Source organism: Sminthopsis crassicaudata, chromosome 2 (genome assembly GCF_048593235.1).
Source record: "Sminthopsis crassicaudata isolate SCR6 chromosome 2, ASM4859323v1, whole genome shotgun sequence".
In the NCBI taxonomy this organism is placed as follows: Eukaryota; Metazoa; Chordata; class Mammalia; order Dasyuromorphia; family Dasyuridae; genus Sminthopsis; species Sminthopsis crassicaudata.
Window position 1 is genome coordinate 325,959,434 of NC_133618.1, and position 21,080 is coordinate 325,980,513.

At 35.7% G+C, this 21,080-nt stretch overlaps 1 protein-coding gene across 1 annotated transcript; it reads left to right on the forward strand.

Annotated features, from left to right (window-relative positions):
- Window positions 1–17,552: 17,552 nt before the first annotated feature.
- Window positions 17,553–20,776, forward strand: LOC141553484 (homeobox protein SIX6). The gene is made up of 2 exons (XM_074285123.1): window positions 17,553–18,299; window positions 19,860–20,776. The coding sequence occupies exons 1-2, from the start codon at window positions 17,728–17,730 to the stop codon at window positions 20,026–20,028; spliced, it is 741 nt and encodes a 246-aa protein (XP_074141224.1). The 5' UTR covers window positions 17,553–17,727; the 3' UTR covers window positions 20,029–20,776.
- Window positions 20,777–21,080: the final 304 nt, after the last annotated feature.

Sequence of the window (21,080 nt, forward strand, 5' to 3'; positions counted from 1 at the left end):
TCTGATTAAATTAAATTTTAAAAATTTTGTGCAAACAAAACTAAAAGGGAAGTACAAACCTGAAAAATTTTTAATAAAAAATTTTTAATAGTCAATGTTTTTTTCCATTTTTAGTAATAACTTTTTAAAAAATACATGCAAAGATAGTTTTCAACATTCATCCTTGCACAACCTTCTGTTCCAAATTTTCTCCCTCCCTTCCTCCACCCTATCCCCTAGACATCAAGTAATCCAATATATGTTAAACATGTGCAATTTTTCTAAATGTATTTCCACATTTGTCATGCTGCACAAGAAAATAAGATTGCAAAGAGGAAAAAATGAAGAAAAAACCCAACAACAAAAAGGTGAAAATACTATGTTGTGATCCATCCAACTGGACGCAGATGGCTCTCTCCATCATAAATCTATTGGATTTGGTCTGAATCACTTCATTATTGAAAAGAGCCAAGTCCATCACAGTTGATCATTACACAGTCTTGTTGGTGCTATGTACAATGTTCTTTTGATTCTACTCATTTCAAATAGCATCAATTCATGTAAGTCTGTCCAGACCTTTCTGAAATCATCCTTCTGATCATTTCTTATAGAACAATAATATTCCATTATATTCACAACTTATTTGGCCATTCCCCAACTAATAAGCATATACTCAGTTTTTAGTTCCTTGCCACTACAGAAAGGGCTGCTACAAATATTTTTGCACATATAGGTCCTTTTCCTTTTTTTAATGATCTCTTTTGGATATAGACCCAGCAGAGACACTACAGCCAATGTTTCTGATAGCGGCTTCATTTCTAAAATATATAAAGAACACTGTCAAATTTATGAGAACACAAGTCATTCCCCAATGGATAAATGGTCAAAAATATAAATAGACAACTTTCAGATGATGAAATTAAAGCCTTTTATCATCATATGGGAAAATGCTCTAAAGCTCTATTGATTAGAAAAATGCAAACTAAAGGAATTCTTAAGGTAACATTTCACACCTCTCAGATTGGCTAAGATGAAGAAAAAGATAATGATAAATGTTGAAGAGGATGGAAAAACTGGGACACTAATGCATTATTGGTGGAGTTGTGAAATGATCCAATAATTCCGGCTATCAAACTCTGCATAGTCTTTGATCCAGAAGTATCACTACTGGGTCTATATCCCAGAGAGATCATAAAAGAGGGAAAAAGACCCACACATGCAAAAATGTTTGTAACAGCCCTTTCTATAGTGGCAAGGAATTGGAAATTGAGTGGATGCTCATCATTTGAGGAATGGCTAAATAAGTTATGGCACATGAAAGTAATGGAATCTATTCTTCTATTAAAAAACGATGAACAAACTGATTTTAGAAAGGCCTGGAAAGAATTGCATGAACTGATACTAAGCAAAACAAAGCAGAAGCAGGAGTACAGTATACATAGTAACAGCAAGATTGTGCAATAATCGACTATGAAAGGCTTGGTTCAGCAGTTCAGTGATCCAAGGCAATTTCAATAAACTTTGGATAGAAAATGCCAACTACATCCAGAGAGTGATTAAATGTAAATCAACACATGCTGTATTCACTTTTTTTCTCTCGAGATTTTTTTCCCTTGCCACTTTGTTCCCTTTTGTTCTGATTTTTCTCTTCCAATAGGATTCACAAAGAAATGTGTATTTTAGGAGCAGCTAAGTGGTGCAGGAATAGAGCACCAGCCTTGAATTCAGGAGGACCCGAGTTCAAATCTAATCTCAGACACTTGACAATTCCTAGCTGTGTGACCCTGGGCAAGTCACTTAACCCCAGCCTCAGAAGAAAAAAAAAAAAAAAAAAGAAAGAAATGTGTATTTTAAAAAATTAATGTATATATATATATATATACTTTGTATATTTTTATATACTGTATTAATTATTATTAATATATGGTAATTGATTACATTAATATATTATAATATTTATTATTAATATTAATATATTATATATTATATATTATCTAATTATATATAAATTAGAAAAAATAAAAGAAAAAAGATTTCATACTTATCACTCACATTTAAATTAATACTTATACATCATAATAATTTTGTGATTCTTAGCGCTCTCCAATCCCATTTCCATTATTCTACTAGTATCACTAAAGAAATAAAAAGGGATTACATAAAACTAAAGGGTATTGCCATGATTTCATGACAAACTGATGAACATTTGTATGCACAGATAGGGAAGCAATAATAATAATAATAATAATAATAATAATAATAATAATAATAATAATAATAACATATTTATATATTTGAAAAATACTTTATAGTACCTCATTTGAACTTCACAATAATTCCATAAAACAAGAATTAGAATTATTATTACTTCTCTTTTACAAATGAGGAGACTGACACACGGAGAAGTTAATCGATTTTCCCTTAGTCATATAGCCACTGTTTGATATTGTGGTACAGTGGGGAAAAAGTTGGATTTGCAGTGAGGAAACCTGGATTTCAACCTCAGATCTGCTACTTAACTATCTATAAGACTTGAAGCAAGTCACAATTTCACAGAGTCTCAGTTTCCTCATAAACTAAGGGTTATTAGACTAAGTAGTCCTTTCCAGTTCTAATTCTATGTTCCTATAAGCTGAGATGTCAGTGGCAGAATTGAAAACCAGGTCTTTTTTTCCTCCAAGCATGCTAGCCAACTTGCTATGTTACTGAGACACATTCAGCACCACATTCTCTCTTAAGATTGCTGAGACATAATTTCCATTATGTTTGAAGAAGTCAAAGCTTGTTGACTTCTAGAATCCAGAGTCACTATGAGCATAAAACTTTTGTGGAGGCAATTAATAAAAGCTGCTTTATTTTAATTGAAAAACCTTTTAAAAGAGTCATAATAAAGTATTTCATATGATTATTGCAAGTAATTATTTTTCAATGTCACTCAAAGATATTGTGTTTTGATAGTATTAACTATATTTAGGGGCAGCCTATATTGAGACCTATATGCTACTCTCTTTTCTCTATGTTATTCTATTTTTATCATTCACAGAAAAATACAAATCTCTGTTTTTAGTTTGGACCCTATAATTTGGAGGGAATTCATTTAACTAATTCATTCAGCAAAAATTTTATTATGTCTACTATTACTATTGCAAAGCATATGCTAGGAACAAGAGCTTATTTCAATAATGAATGTGTACTAGGCTATTATTATTCTAAAAACACACAGATTCTCAGATGCTAGAGGGAGACCCTGGACAGGCCCAATATGGCAGAAAAAGCCTTGGGAATTTAAGTACATACTGAATATGAATTAATTAGTTTAAAAGCAACAACAAATATGACACTAGAATTAATGGATTTGCATGGGAAAAAATTCTTACATTCAACATTGATGATGTCATTTAGTTCCTCATTTTGAAAGTATAAATTGACTCCATTAAAATACCATTAATTAACAAAAGAAAAGATTTTTCTAAAAGGTAAGAATAATGAGCTTTGAGTATTTGAAAAGTTATCGGTGATTCTTCGTCAATGAAAAGTGTTAACATGAATTTAAATTGCTCTGAGATTTCAAACATAAGTAAGGATTTCTTGATTAAAAATGAGAGGGGTGTCCAAATTCTCTCCATGTAGCTCTCTAATAAAAGGGTAGAGAACCTTAGATGCCACAGGATTCATCTATTTAGAGGCAGGAAAATAAATTACTTCTTGATATCTTCCTTTCCACAATCATGTAGTTTAAAAATCCACTTTGAAATCATATTTCATTTGAAGGAAAAGAATCAACTTCTAAGAAGTGTGTATGTATTTTGCAAACTGCTTAAGGATACATGAACTTTCTGATATATATTTTGGCTTACAGATAGGACCTCTAAAAAAAAATCCATTTCAAACTTAATTGTGTTGCAGAGAAAAGAGATTGCCAAATAAGTATGTGATTAAATTCAAAATAGGTGAACTGATCCTATAGCAATTTAAAAATTGTAAAAATTGGTATAGTCATATAACTATGCCTGTTCCAAACAGAAACTACTAATTTTTTTTGTTTTGGTTTGAACCTATGATTTCAAAATTATGAGATCAATATAGAAACTCCCTCCACTGTTACAGATCAATAATTTTTCTGTAATTTGTCATCTTAGAAAATTAGGATACTATGAATTCCCCGTGGTCATACAACTGGTATATATCAATAACAGAACTTAAACCAATGTTATCCAAACTCCAAAGCTAGCCTCTGTCTACATATCATATTACTTCTCAAAGACTTGTTTTACTATGTACCACTGCTGGGGGAGAGTGAGAATAACCAAAAAACACTGATGGAATATAGATATTGAGCTTTGGCTATTTTTGTCTCTCTTTGTGCAAGGTCATTCCTGGTATTAGACAAATGAGTATACTGAAGTAGAAGTGCTCAGATGATCTTGAAAATTTTAGGTCTGGTGGCCTATGGCTACAGCACAGTAGCAATATTTACTGGTAGTTTTTACCAGAGGGGTGATAGATCTTCCCTATTAGATTTTGGCTACTCTCAGGAGAGGATTCTAAGTACTTCATTGAGACAAATGTTTTTTAATGAAGATTTGATGTCCTGAGAAGAGTTTTTCCCTCATCCCCTCTTAGCCTATTTAAGATAGTGGAAATATCTCATAGGATTTAGGCACGGGGGTATGAAATCTGGCAGTTTTGAGAAGGTCTGGCTAAGAGGCACCCACCCAAGAGAGAAATGGAAACTAGTATCTCTGAAATGGGGAAACAAGCAAGGAAAGGCTGCCTCCAGCAGAAAGGAGTGCAACAACCTGAACAGAGAAAGGACCTCAGTGATAGTAAGCTGTCCCTTGGTCTTTTTCCTTTCTTTTTTTCTCTCTCCATATATTTAAACAGAGCTGGGGAAAAACCCATGTCCTATTTTTTAGGTTCTATTGCTAGTGGTAGTTTGTAAACCTGATTTCATTTTTTTGTAAATGAGAGGGTTCTCGTTGTCAACAGGTATGTCATTGCTTAAGGTCAGAGTGTATATAGAGGGATGACCCTGAAAGGTTTTGCATTTCACAAACTATGTTAGGACCCTGAAGTTCTGGCTGGGAAGATTTTTTTAAAAATCCTCTAGAGCTATTAAGCCACTCTTTCTTTTATAAATGACTCTATAGGAGAAAAGTAAAATTTGACCTCAGAGCTCACTCAGATTTCCCCCTGAAGACGGAGCTAGTTGGAGTCAGAGGCCTGCTAAGGAGTAGGCTGGACTCCACCTCTAAAAAACGGAAATCACTAGTAGTAGTGGAGGAAGAAAAAGTCCCCACCTCATAATCTGCAGGGATTTTTATTCAGCCTCTTTCAGATTGGGAGGAAAAGTGAGGAGAACACAGACTCCTTGTGTTTCAGATAAACCTAGTGTTGTTGAAACTGGGGCCAGAATGTTTTGGTTTGTTTTAATCACTTGAGCTAGAATTTAAATCCAGAACCCAAATATAGAACTTTTTCTACTATAATATCTTGTTCATTCATTTATTTAAATTACATGACATATTAAATTGTGATAATTCACTAATAGAGATAGTACAAGTTAAATGTGTATGGTAGCAGCAGGAAGTATAGTAATAGTTGCTTAAATAAAACAAAGTCATAACTCTCATTAAACTTATGGTCTATTAAAGGGATGATACCAACAGAGATAGCTATAATATATAATCTAGGATTATAATCACATTATAAAGTTTTGAAAAAAACCCAAAATGTTATGTAATGTTCTTTGGTATGGTTTTCTTGGGATCTCTGGGGCAGCCTTTGTTTCCGTCAGAGTGAACACCATGAGAACAGCCAGGGGTTAAAGTCCAAATCCTTTATTGTCTTCTTCAAAGTCCTATCTCTTTCACTTGGGGCTCTGCTAGTTTTCTGAAGGCCTTCCAGAATCTTGGTTACAGTGAAGAAGTGAAGGAGGAGAGCCTCCCACCAGTGGCTTGATTGAATATCAAATGGATGTCTGTCCTTGGTTTCAAGAGCTTGGGCTCCCACCTGTCTTCTGAATCTCCCCAAATCCACCTGGCTGAGGGTCCTAGCTTATATGCTATACACTGAGTATAAGCCAATCATTATATCACTAGAAAACCATTATTTGTTGTAAGATTAAATCTATCATACTGAATCATGCTAAACTAAATAACCATTGTCTCTGTCAATGCCACTGACTTAGCACCATGTAAGAATCCTTTGTTTCAAGTTCAGAGTTCTGGCCCATAACAATGTTATGTGAAGTCCATGGGGGAAAGTTGTTACTGATGGGGATAACCAAAAAAAAAGTTTTGTAAAAGTATTTTTCAAAGAGAGGAAGGATTTTGTTTAAACCCTGTAGTATAAGGAAAATACAATAAACTATAAAAATTATTTCTATATTTTCAAAGCCAACATAACACTAATATTCTATCGCTCTTGGCAGCTAGGTGCCACTGTAGTGCACAGAGTGCTGAGCCTGAAGTCAGGAAGACATCTTTCCAAATTCAAATCTGATCTTAGGTACTAGCTATGTGACTCTGGGCAAGTCACTTAAGCATGTTTGCCTCAATTTCCTTATATGTTGAATGAACTAGAAAAAGGACATGTCAAACAACTCTAGTATCTTTGCCAAGATCATAAAAATTTGAACATGACTGAAATGATTGAACAACAAATTCACTCTCAGAATAGAATGTTCTCTGAAATATTTTATGGAAAAAGATTTTCAAAACAGATGTCTTCCATTATTATTATTAATTTTAGGCATTATTTTTAGGAAAGCTCTAAGACCAGTGCATAATTCAGACCAAGTGATAGAAATTATTAATGAAATTTATTTCTTATCTAATTTCTTTCCAGGTCTGATGCCAAATTGATGTGCAAAAACTGCATAATTAAAAACAAATCAGAGCCAAAATGATTGCTTTTCAACTTTGAGAGCAACCATTGAAAATGTTTCATTCCCTAAATTTGTCTCCAAAAGATATCTAAAACCAGTGCAAATACATTTGTCTTATAACTGGTCAGCTTTTTGGAGTTTATCTATTCAGTCTATTGATTTCTCCAATCTGATGGCAATAGCCATCAGATGAGACAGGATTACAAAATAGGAAAGCCCATTTCCAATGACTACCTTGTAATTTAAGTGTTTGTTTATAGGCTTTTCATAGAGAACCAAAGAACCAAGAACATGAAGTAATATAAAACATTAAAAAAAAACCTTTAAAGGATTGGTATTATTTGGAAATCCAGTAGGTCATGTGAATTGAAGGACATCACTATTATAAAGATCTCCTCTATGAAGGTGTCAGAGGCTCTAAATTTATACCATTAGTGATTCTTTATGCAACAAGGTCATGAAGCTCCCTTCTTCTGATTTGTCCTTCCTAGAGGGCTGTAGAGAGTACTCATGGATATTCTCTGTCTGGAAATTTAGCAGATTCTATTTCAGGACATAGGTAAATCGAGCACTTGGAATGACCCCCTAATTGGCTGCTCATCAGGAATTGCTGATGATTCAGGGGAATTTTTAAAAGAAGAGACTACTCATGGCTGGGATTTCTTCAGGGAGCTCTGTTGACTGGAGTCTCTTGACTATGATTTTTTAAGAATAAATTTTGACTGTTAGGAGGGTTGGTAAAGAACAAGATTCTGTACCCTTATGATAGTGATCTCAACCATGCATCAGATAGTGCTGGGAGAGATGGAAATTAACCAAAATCTACTGACCAAGAACAAGGAGAAGGGAAACTATCTTTGTTTTTCTTTGTGCACGGTCATTTCCAATATTACGAAAATGAATATTCTAAGGTGGAAGTGCCCAAATGACCTTGGGAATTTTTAAAGGTCTGGAGATCTGTGACTGCAGCACTGGTAGCAATAGTTTCACCAGCAGGGTGATGGACCACCAGAGGAAAAGCTTTTACATTAGAAAATTTAGCTATTTTCAGGAGAGGAAACATCAGGAAGACATTAAACCACTGTTTGATCAGTCAGTGTCCATTTCTAAAGTGATAAGCAAAATGCCTAGCTATTTGGAAAGCTGAGCATCAGTAGCCCTGTCATTTACCTGCCTTCATTGGTTACCCTGGGTTCATTGTTCTGGGGTTGCCTGTCTCTTCAATAAAGGAACAAGGCTCCTAGAGCCCTTTAGTCCTTGTCCCAACTCTGTTTCTTAGAGAACAGCCAGATTCAGCTCTGGCCTAAAGCATACTCCTCAGTAATATGGATAGAAGTGGAAAAATGACAAAGTAGAAAAAGATAACCTGAAAATGACATGAATCAGGTATAAGAGAGGCAGTTTTAATCACCACACAGAAAAGCAACACTTAGCAATAGATAATTATAAAACAGTTTCAGTCATTTGAAAAGCTTATACACAAGCTTTAATGGAACAATTGCAACAGGACAGTTTAATAGCTATTTTAAATTTTGCTTCTATTAACTATCAATGCTCAGTGGTCTCTCTTCTTTCCAATGAATTCTCTCTCTACACAACTCTCAGTCAGTCTGTCACTTCCACTAGTGCTGTGGTTGCCACAACTGCTCAGGTGCCTGGTGAAAGGAGAAAATGCTAGTTAACTTTTAGGAACTCACAAGACTCTATTGAAAGAAAGAAAGCATATACAAGAATCAAGTTCAACCCAGACACAGACTTGCCGAAGAGGCAATATTCTAACTCATAGCCCTATACTGGCCCTCCAAAACATAAAGAGGTCAGAAGTAAAGAGCTTGAGGAATGAGGATGGCCCTTTAGTATTTTCACAAAGTTCTTTCTCAACAGCCTGTGAGTTTCATGGTTGCCAGGAAAGACACTTGCATCATGTATAGCCAAAGATATGCTAAAACATTTCCTGGAAACATTTCCTGTCCTCAGCAAATCTATAGGGTATATGGGCATATCTAGCAGTTTTATTGTTCCTATTACCAATTTAGAAGAGACTTCTAGGGTCAAAAGGGGGCTCAGAAATGTCCTTTTCCAATGTCTTGAATCAAAGCAAATGGCTCGTTTTGCATAAATGTTGCACAATTCCAAATTTAAAGAAAGAAATTTCAATTATGCTCAATACAGAATAATATAGTCGATAAACAAATCATATTTTACACACCAATAAGAGTTTTTTTTTGCTTAGTACATAACAAAGGCCTATCCCAATCCATGCAAATATGAGTTAAAAAATAAAAATGGATTGAAAATAAAAACAACTAACAAAAGGGAAAATGCAAAAAGATGAAAAGTTAAGCTTCCCTTAATGGAGAAACTTGAATTCAAGTCAGACTTTTCTTGTTTGACTTGTCTGACTTGGGAACTAGATGGTCTAGCTCCCAAAACAGATGAAAATTTTTCCACAAAGATTTAGGACCTAAGGTCAACTAAAAGTCATTCTTTTACTGTCAGGTAAGAAACCAAACTGTCCTGAGCAAAAACTTCCACAATTCCTTCATATAGGGTAATCCAGACAAAATTTCCAAGTGTTAAGTTCCAAAGAGGGTTTACCCAAAATTTCCCAGGGATTCTTATGCCTTGTAACAAGAGGTGATTCTCTTGGAGGACCAGGCAAATGTCCTTTGGATGTCTATACCAAGGACACCCAAAATTCTCTCAATGGACTCCTGCCTTACAGAAGTAATCTAGAAATACACAAACAAGCAAGATGGTTTTGAAACTAATGTTTTGGATATTCTTCAATTTTTAATTCAAATTTATTTTATTTTCTGATCTAAATTCATTTCCTTTTTTTCTCTGTCACCTAAGTGTGTGTGTGTGTGTGTATGTATTTAAAAACCTATAAACAATAGAAATCAATAGAGATTCAAAGTTTCATATACAGTCCTCTTTTTCTATTCTTTGTATATGTAAATATCAGTGTTTCTTATTGTTTGACAAGTTAAAAATAATAAAATATAATAGCTTAAATAATTTCTAAGAACCTTCCTCTGCTAAAAATCAATGTTTTTAAAAATGTCAAGCTGAAAAATGACTACAAATTCACTTGATCAGAAGTTGCCTAAAATACCTTGACTAATCATTGTTTATTAACTTAGGAGAATATTTTGCCTTAAATTTTTTACTTCTGGATCACTTTTTTTTGCTTTTCAATCCTATGCATCTTTGCAGTATGGATATTTCCCTATTTTAAGAGTAAAACTCAATCTTATTATAATATTTAAAAGATAAAATGTAATTATATTATATTTATTCTTAAAAGGTTACTATGGTTATTTCAATATTTCCTAGGAAAACTGGCAATACTTATGTTTGGTAATATTTTAGAAGATAACTGATAAATCAATTTTCCTACCTAGACTATAAAAATTGAGTGCTAAGCTGCTTTGATCTTCAAAAATACTCTTAAAATCACTATTTATTCATGATAATAATATGATAATATTGTTATTTTCATTGATGTGATAGATTATCCCAGAATGTATTAAACAGACTAGCTTACTTTTATTTTATTGAATTTTATTCTTTTTACACATATTCTTGAAAGGACACTTTATGTTTATTTTAATACTAGCTTATAAGTCTTGATAATATTGATATTTGATAATACTTTATCATAAATCAAATAATCTGCTACTGGTTAGCATGAACGAGGAAAAAAAGAAATATAATAATCAGAAATTTTTATTATTCATGCTAAATTGTTTTATTTTTAAGTATCAATCCTCTCTTTATTTACATGAACAAAACCTTGTGACACTTTATGTAGCTTAAGAAATATTCCAATGGAGTTATTACCTTATTTATCCTAGCTTGCTTTAGTTTGTTTGGATTTGTCTGTGAATAACAAGCAAAAAGGTAAGATTATAAATGTAAATACTAAGATATATTTTTCCTTTACCAATTGAATTTAATAATATCTCTGAGAGATGGGGAGGAGTGTATGTGAATAAACAAATTTCATCATTCTTGGTTTCAACTTCCTTATCACAAAATAAACAGATGGGTTAAATTAGTTCATATATAAAAGTCCTTCTAGCTTTGATTTGTGTATAGCCACAAAGCATAAGCCAAATAAAAAAGCAGTAAAACCTATCATTTAAAATACTATAGGTAAATCTTTATTTCCAAAAGGTAAGATTTTGTCATGAAAAACAGATGCTATAATTATTTTTTCTATTAAACACAAATTTTAAGTTATTTTGAAGTTATTTTTCTTGAGTAGGTTCAGAACTCTACAGAGGAGGGAACTAAAATATAAACAATTTTAATTATAATCAGCAAATCTTTGAAAATTAAAAAAATTCAAATAAAATAAATGATTTCATTTTGATCGTTACTTTATCCATGAAATGTAATACTAATTTTTATAGTTGCAGCTATGAAACCTTCAAAATCATGAAGGTGGCATTAATTCAAATAGTATTTGTGCATAGGAAATCATAAGAAAGAGAAATTTCATTTTTCTGCAATACATTTAGTATATTGGATGAAATAAAAAAAATAATTCAGAGTTAAGGTGCTAATTCTGGATCTTTCTTATATAGCTAATACTTTTTAAAAATGTGTATTCTGCCCAAATAAAATCAATACATTTTTAGTGGCAAAGAACTGGAAGCCAAGGAGATATCCATCAACTGGAGGACAATTGAACAAATCATGGTATGAATGAATACTACTGTGACAATTGAAAAATGACCAAAAGAATGATTTCATAGAGACCTGAGAAGACTTGTGTGAATTTATACTGGCTTAGATGAGAAGAACCAGAATAATTTATATAATAACAGTATTATATTAAAAAACTTTAGAACTCTAATTCAATGACCAATCACAACTCCAGAGGCTAGATAATGAAGCATACTATACATCTCCTGACAGGGTACAAATACACACACATGTATATATGCAAATGTGTATGTGTAAATATCAGTATAATATCTGCCTATAAAATGTGTTTATAACAGATATATGTACCCATATAAATGCATATACATAATAATAGCTAGTATTTTTGGTGCTTTAATGTTTACCAACTGCTTTGCAAATATTATTTCATTTTATTTTCACAACTACTCTGGGAGATAAGTGCTATTATTATGCCCATTTTACAGATGAGGAAATTAGGGCAGACAGAAATTAAGTAACTTCCCCAGATCACACAGCTAGTAAATGTCTAAGACTGGATTTGAACTCAGGTCTTCCAGTTTCAACAATATATATATATATTTTTTTTTCTAAATGCACACACATACACACAGAGTCATGGCCAATTCAGGAATTTGTTTTGTTTAACTTATATTTAATAAGAGTTTCGTTTTCCTTTTTCCAATGTAGGGAGGTAGGAGAAATAGAAAAATGTTTGTTAATTTATAAAATAGAATATTAAAAACTGGTAAGACTGAATGTTCAATTTATTTGATGTTCTTCATATTGGCTATGAAGAGGAAAAAAATGGAGAGGCTATCTTCACAGGGCATCATTTGGAAAATAAGAGTCCTAAATTCTTTCATGATATGTAGTATGAAAAATTACATTTAACTTAGAAAAATGGCTAAAATGCTTAAAAATTAACATGTGGTAATTACTTGTATGTTTTTAAATAGCTTTTAAAAGGCACATTTGGGTGATTAAAAAAAGCTGGCATCTGAAAGAACACGACTGTTACACATAAAAGTGGCACCAAAATCACCAAAAACAAGAACCTCTGGAGTCCTCATCTTCCAGCCACATGCCACTGAGATCTAACAAAGATTATCTTCATTTTAGTACATGATTATCAAATAATTCAAGTATAGTTAATTATCACAGTAAAAATTAAATTCCTGGCAATACTTTCAGTTCCAATATTATATGAAATAATAGCAAACAAAAAAAAAAATCTTAGTATCATTTATTTCATTTTATGATCACCGCAATCAAACCTGAGAATTGTGATGCTGTTTCCTTTATGCTTCCTGGAACATAGGTTGTGGCTCATTCTATATGATAATTAGAGAAGATCTAGGAAAAACTAGGAAAGACATCTAAGTGGCTCAGTGGATAGAGCTCTGGAGCTAGTGTTGGAAAAACCTGAGTTCAAATGCAGCCTCAGACACTTATTATTTGTGTGACCTGTGCATGTCCCTTAATCACTATTTGCCTTAATCCATGGAGGAAAGAAATAGTAAACCACTCAAGTATCTTTGCTAAGAAAACACCATGAACAATATTGGTGACTTATGGGGTCACAAAGAGATAGACACAACTCAACAACAAAACTAGGGAATGTCCTTTTTATCCTGAAAAAGAAAAGATAATATGACAGAAAGTAGGAGAAATTTTCCCATTACTTATTAAAAATTTTAGAGTGAGCTATCTATTATTAATTTTTAACATGAGGACATTTAGAGGGTTAATACAACTGGAGATTTATAAGTATGTAAAGGCACCTCCAGTATTAAATTTATATGTACTCAACAATTTTATATCTTTCTTTCTCCTCCTCCTCCTCCTCCTGCTCCTCCTCCTCCTCCTCCTCCTCCTCCTTCTTCCTTCTTCTGTTGATCAAAGCTCTTGCCCTTCACTCTACCAGTATAGATTAGATATGTACCAAGCAAAATTTTAAATGGTTCATATCTGCCTTAGGTTTCAAATTTAAAAACTTCAAGTAAACAAGAGAAAAATCACAAAGTTCCAAACGATTTGAAATAGAGGAATAAGATGAACAGCTTCTGAAGAGTGGCCCTGATTTCTTGTATATATTTACCTATCTGGGGGTAAGAGGTGGGGAGGGTGGAAAGAAAGTGAAGGTAAAAAGGACTGAGAATGAGAGATGAGAAGTGTTCATTTACCACATGAAACCAAGATTTATCCCCACACAAAACTAAAAAATATCAACCAAGGTTTCTTCTTAAGTTCCTCCTATCTTAATATCATAAATTGATGAAAAGAAAAATTAAGCTCTACTATTATGTCATTATCAGTTTGCTTGAATTTATATACACAGATAAATTTGAAGCTCTCTGGTGATTCATATATTTCTCCCTATTTCTTATTTTCTCGAGATTAAAGAAAAAAAGAAGAGGAGGCAAACGCTATTAATTCCTAAATTTCCCCACAATGTCTACTTAATAGAAATCCATAATTTTATTTTCCCTAAATTTAATAAAAATCAAACAAAAGCTCTTACCTTCCAAGATCATTAATTTCAGAGTCTAAAATTTGACTATTATAGTGAGAATACCATATTAACCCTTCACCCAGGGCTTTTGTCCAACTTCTTTTTAGACCCTTTCTCTCTCAAGACTTTCACAAATGTCTTTATTATGCAATTCACCAGTTACCTGAATCTGTCCAACGATATAAAGTCAAACTCTTCTCATCTAAAAAAATCATACACCCAATACCTCTGTGAGGTGGTCTAAGTATTTTTACTCCCATTTTTCAGATAGGCATCTAAAACCTATATAATACCTGGAGAACTCTAAGCTTAATTATTCATTTAGAATCAACCCAAAGCTAATGATTATATACTTCCAGAACTCATCTCATCTTTCATGTGTTTATGAGTAAGAGTGAACATTTCAAAGAGACTTAAGTTTGTATTTCTCAAATTTATAAAGGGATAAATTTTGCCCAGTTACTTTTTAGATTATCTTTCTATGAATGAACATATTCATTCTCTTATTCTACAACTCTGCTTTACTTTTTCCCCTTTCCCCAAGTAAATTAAACTTCCACCAAAAAGCATATGCTTTCCTCAAGGCATCCTTCCAGGTTCAAATTATGGCACCTTTCAATCACTTGCATATACTTGCCCACAAAAATCCAAGTCTCTTCGAATGCTTTAGTTTAGACCATTCTTCTCAATTCTATACAGGAAAGGAAAGGGGGGTAAATACAATTTTCAGAACACATAGTCCTTACAGACCAGGAGAGTTGGACTTGGGGTACACAGGGATACATTTATTCTGCAGGATCATGGAAGATGTAGGCAGCTGCAGAAGCCATAGTCTTTTTCTGTTCCCTAGATCCCCGCAGGCTAGCCATGCGAAGGCGTGAAAAGGATCTGAGAGTGTGACTCGAAATGGAAAAGAAGAGAACCTCAAAAGTCTAATGCAGTGGGAAATGGGAGCAGAAAACAATACCTCTTTGCAAATGACAGAGATGCAAGGGAAAAGGAATAATACTTTTTTATTAATCAGAGTAGAAGCTTTGATCTCTCCCTAGTTCTTCCTTCTCTATACAGGACAAGCCAAAGAACTGCAAAAGGGTTTTCTATCAACTTTTAAAATTCACTTTTAAAATAGATTCATTGTAAACGTACCAGAAGCATCCATATTATGAATGCAGCATTTATATTTAAATCAATAAATTTCAGTGAATTCTTCATTCACTTCTGAATAGTCTTGTAGGGGAAAGTCAAAGAGACTCTAAAACTAAAGTTTCCTTTGCCTGGGTTCTTCCTAATTAGGAAGGTTCTGAGCATTTTAATCACTGTCAACACCGCCGTTATTTGTCTAAGTCCTGTCGGGTTTTATAAAAATGAGCAGCAGTGAAAGCCTTTCTGTCTAGTCAACTGCCTCACAAAAATGATGTAAATGGCCAAAGGGGCTTCTCTCTCTCTCTCTCTCTCTCTCTCTCTCTCTCTCTCTCTCTCTCTCTCTCTCTCTCTCTCTCTCTCTCTCTCTCTCTCTCTCTCTCTCTCTCTCTTCTCTTCCTCCCCTCTCCTCTCCTGCTCTCTCCTTTCTCTCTCCTTCTTAGTCCCTAGTTCTCCTTCCCTCCCTCTATCTTTAGTGAGCTGTGTAGATCTGTGAAAATAATATCAGAGTTTTCCGTCAGAATGAGCTTAGCACTGTACTGAGGCATAGCCTAATATGACCCGACACCTCCAACCATCTGCGCTATCTATCTGCCTTCTGATTTACCAAATCCGCACAGGCAAAAGATAAATTGTACTTGATACTAAAGAAAAAACATCCAGGCCCAGTTCAGTTCCATTGCCCTGAGACCAATGGTGAATATTCCAATCTGGCTCATTTTTTAAAAGAGAAGTACCTAGCAAAAGTTGTTCCCAGTATTTTTCTTCACGTTTTTCTTGTTTCCCTCAAACTAAACTAATGCTGATCGAACTATCAGATTCAAAAGAGATAAGGGGAACTATATATATATATATAAAGGATCAAGAAATTTTCTTTAAAAAAAATTATCCAGAAAACATCACTTCTAAGGTAGCCCTTCCTAGGAAGTATTCCGTGGAATAAAGCACCAAAGATCTTCCAATGATTTAGAAAGCATTTTTCCTTAATCAAAGAAATGATGGGAAGTTTTTTTTCTTATTTTCTTTTTTCTTCCTTTTCCTCCTTATTCTGCTCCTTTCTTTCATTTTTTTTAAATTTAACTTACTGAGATTATTGGAGAGATCAAAAATGAGAGTTTCTTAGTCTCATTTCAAGAATTTTTCGTTTTAGCTGTTGAAGGTAAGACCAACTTACAAGGAAGAATTGAACTGAATATCTAATTACAGTCTCGAAAATAACCTTTTAATTTGCTGTCTTGATCTCCGTGTGACTTCTTATGTGGGATTATTCTAGATATTTGTTCAAGTTCATTTAATTTGAAGGATAGGTTGGTTTAGTGAAAACCTAACAGTGCTAGTCTTATTTGAATAAAAAAATTAAGTTCGATATGTACAAAATTCCTCTTCTTGAGGGAGGTTATGACTATTCTCAGAATCAATGGGAGCTAAAAGTATTTCCCTTTCCAAATTTTAAGCTTCTGGTATTATATGTTTTAGGGAAGTGGGAAAGAGAAATCTCTGAACGCTAGGGAACTGAAATTGACCTTTTTCTATAGATTCTTTCCTGTCCATATTGCTGCACAACGTTTTAAGATTTGTAGCTCCGGTGGAAAAAATGAATATACAGTGAAAGAATGAATGGACTCAATATACTGGACTCACATATATAACCTATGTAATCAGCCACAATTTTCCTAGACTTCAATTAGTTGAACTTGTAACTTGAGGGGTTGTATGTTGCTTATCGTAGACTTGGACTTTAGTCTTTTTCTTGCCCTATTTTTCCTCTCTATGTAACTAGCATTTCCAGCAAGTAAAATCTTCCAGCATCCAGGAGTTTTTCTCTATTGAGTACTCAAAGGCAACGGCAGGTTTGAGAATTATAAAATACAGTAGTTCTCTTCCCTTTCTTTCTCCCCATTGTCCACCTAGCACACAGTATCTTTTTCTCCTAAAAATACCTTTGAAAGTCCAACTGTGAGTATCTGAGCTCTGGGCGCTGTCGAGCTCGGGGAGGTGCTGAAATCTCTCTGCTGAGCTCCTCGCAGTCTTGATTGGCAGATGCTGACAGTGATTGACTGGGAGGTCTCCACCGCGCGCGGGCAACCAATCTGCCAAATCCAATAGCAAAACAGGAGCAAAAGCAGCTGAGCTAGACGTGTGTGTGTGTGTGTGTGTGTGTGTGTGTGTGTGTGTGTGTGTGTGTGTGTGTGTGTGTGTGTTTTAAACCATTCCTCCCAGCACTCCCTCCTTTCTATCTTCCCCCTCCCTCCCTTCCACATTGCCGCCTCCCCCCCCCCTACCCTTCCCCTGCAACGAGCCTAGCGCTGGCAACATTTCCCAGTAGAACTGACATTCGGTGCTGCTTTTCAGTCCCTCCGCTGCCTAAGAGTAGTCGGTACAGCCCTTCATCAAGAAAATAATTCTCATCCTCATCCTTCATTGGACTCTTGCTGGGGAAATTGGAAATTTGCTTCTATTCCCCCTTCCTTCGCTACTGGTGGAGAAAGCAGCCTCTGCAGTTTTCTCCATGTTCCAGTTGCCTATTCTGAATTTCAGCCCCCAGCAAGTAGCTGGGGTATGCGAGACCCTGGAGGAAAGCGGGGACATTGAGCGTTTGGGCCGCTTTCTCTGGTCCCTGCCTGTGGCTCCGGCAGCGTGTGAAGCACTGAACAAGAATGAGTCGGTGTTACGAGCCCGGGCCATTGTGGCCTTCCACACAGGGAACTACCGGGAACTCTACCACATTCTGGAGAATCACAAATTCACCAAGGAATCTCATGCCAAATTACAGGCCCTGTGGCTGGAGGCTCACTACCAAGAAGCCGAGAAGCTCAGGGGCCGACCTCTGGGGCCAGTGGACAAGTATCGGGTGAGGAAGAAGTTCCCTTTACCTCGGACCATCTGGGACGGGGAACAGAAGACGCATTGCTTCAAAGAGAGGACAAGACACTTGCTTAGGGAGTGGTATCTGCAGGACCCTTACCCCAACCCCAGCAAAAAGAGAGAACTAGCCCAGGCAACCGGACTTACCCCCACGCAAGTAGGCAACTGGTTCAAAAACCGCAGACAAAGGGACAGAGCAGCAGCGGCCAAAAACAGGTCGGTACTTGGGTGTTTGGCTGCCGTACAGTATCTAAGGGTTTGGGGAAGGCAGTTTAGTTTCCTCTTTAAGCATCAAAAGGGACTAAGATATCTGAAGGTTAAAAATGAGATTTTGCAGTTTCTGATAATACAAGGGATCTCAGATACATCCTTTGGGAATGTTGGCAGGGGCTTCTGAATCTCTCTTAAACTGAAAGAGGTCAGAAGAGTTCAAGGGCTTGTAGGTGAACGTCTTTCCTCTGGGGCTCCTTTTCTCCCTTCCGTTTGGGTTTTGAGTGTAAGCGCTTGACTGGGGTGGCAATTCTTTCAGCCGGAAGTGACTACTGCTGCCAGGCCCGGGAAAAGCGTGAGGGAATCGCCTTTCTAGGTTTAATCACAGAAAACAAATTTTAAAATTCTAAAATCACCAATTAGGTCTCGCCCTCCCACTGATCTCTGGACACCGGCTTTTGGAGATAAGCCTTGATTGGGTTATTTTCTGATATAAAAAAATACGTGTAAATTAACCTTCCCCCCCCCTTCCATGTTCCAGTTTCCTTAATTCTTTTAAAACATTTAAAATAATCTCAATTTTCCATGAACACACTAGTTTTTTTTTTTGTTTTGTTTTGTTTTGTTTTTCCAGGATCAAATTCAGTTGCTCTTTCCTCTTGTCCCCTTTGGGTGTATCGCTGAGGCAAGCCTTTCTCAGACCGCACCAAGACTCTCTAAGGCGACGGGATCCAGACTAGAAACTAATTCAGTTTGAGATTTTTTCAGCCGCTAATGGCAGGGCCCTAAAAACCCAAGTAACAATTTGCAAAGGTCTCCAAACAAATCCCACTACACACACACACACACACACACACACACACACACACACACACACACACACAAAATCAAATCTTGGTTGGGGTTAATCTCGTCAAATAGTCCCTGCAAGCAAGTGGGTCAACTGAATTCCCAAGTGGACCCTCTTTGCCATCATTACTTCTTGTTCTTGATGTGAAGGGAGCTTGCAGGGAGGAGTAGAGAGCAAAGATTATTAGGAAGGTCTGGATGGGGTAGCAGGCAGAGCTACCGGAGAATTCTAGATCATCCACTCTATTTACCCTGTGAATGGAGGCCTTGTGTGAACTGACAGGCCTTTGGTATTTTCTGCTATTCGTTTTTTTAAATTACATATCAATAGAAGCATCCCTTGTGACTACGGAACCCAAAATGCCCAAATTCCTTGAATTCAAGAGGAATCTAGAGAGGCCAGGGATTGGGCTTTAACTCTTGTCGTGAATCTCGTCATGTCTGGATAATGTCCAGAAGGACACTTCTTTTGCGGGGGGGGGGGGGGGGGGGGGGCTTTAATGTGCAGCTTGCTTTCCCCTATCAATTCTGGAACTGGAAGTGGACTTTAAAATCTAAGTGAAAGTGTCCAAGATGAGGGAAAGGTTGTGAGCTACATATGGGAAGGGCCCTAACTCCGAATCTGGGAGGTGAGGAAAGAAAGGGGAGGGTAAAGAAGGGTTGGAAAGAGCCAAATCTGTGGCGGAACTGTGATCTTGTGTCCCTGATTCCCCGCAGGCTACAGCAGCAGGTGCTGTCCCAGGGCTCAGGTCGGTCACTGCAGACCGAGGAGGAGAGCGCTGGGGAACCTCTGGGGGCCGTCGCCAGCCCCGCTGCCAGCCTGTCTAGCAAAGCCGCCACGTCGGCCATTTCCATCACATCCAGCGACAGTGAATGTGACATCTGACGCCCAGGTCACCATCTCCATCCCCATACACAAAACACAGACAGAAGAAGTGAAGGAATATGTAAAAAGTACAGTAAAATAAAACAAAACAAAAAAGCAAAATAAAACAAAGGACAGAGAAAGAGAGAGAGCAAACGAAAGCTAGTGCCTGCAACCTGCCAACGTAGGGAAGCTTCTGGGCGGCTTTCTAAGGATCCCAGGCAATGCCTGGTGGAGAGACATTTTCCCCACTAAAAACAAACAAAAAACAACAACAACATAATGTCTTAGTGGGATGCAACTAGGAATTAAGAAAAACTAAATACCAAGTCTCTGCTGCCCTTTCTTTCTCTAAAAGGATCTTGCTGAAAAGATGCCTCTGGAACACCAATGCTAAGCTGCAAATATGTTTGAGCCTGCGCTGTAACTCTCGTGAATATTTCATGTCAAAAAGACATGGGGTGAATTGGGATTTAAATTTTTTTGTTTTATATATATTTTTGGTTTTAAAGGTTTTTTATTGTTTATTTACTTATTTAAGGGATCTCATAGTAGGTTTTTCTATGCTTTTTTCTTTTTTTTTTTTTCTTTTTGGGGCTTGTAATTTCTTTGTGCACACCTGTAGTAGAGCATGTGCGCTGGCTAGTGCAGGATCAGTACTGTATGGAAAAGGTAAAACAATAAAAATAAGCTGGTAAGGAACTTTTATTACCTATATGATTTGCTTTAAAATTCTTAAAAGATAATCCTAAACGCCACACCTTCACATTTGTAGGGCGAGTGTGTATGTAATCTCAAAATAAGAAAGAATTTTGGTTTTTTTTCTTTCTCTTCTGATGATGTTAAGCTCTCACTCGGATGTGTTTCATTGTCTGATCAGAATTAGAATGGCCTATGGGGGAAATATTATTTTACTTAGGAGGCAGCAAAATGCTTGTTTAGAGCAACTAACCTCTCTTTTTCCTGTCAGGTACCTGGAGATGCAAATTATCACACAAACAAATTTTAAAGTACCCATACATGTTTTTATATTTTAAAAAATGTTTCATGAATCTATTCAGCATCAAAAGATG

Coding starts and splice junctions, on each gene's coding strand:
- LOC141553484 (XM_074285123.1), top strand. CDS start 17,728: ATGTTCCAGTTGCCTATTCTGAATTTCAGCCCCCAGCAAGTAGCTGGG. Junction 18,300..19,859: donor GCAGCAGCGGCCAAAAACAG/GTCGGTACTTGG, acceptor GATTCCCCGCAG/GCTACAGCAGCAGGTGCTGT.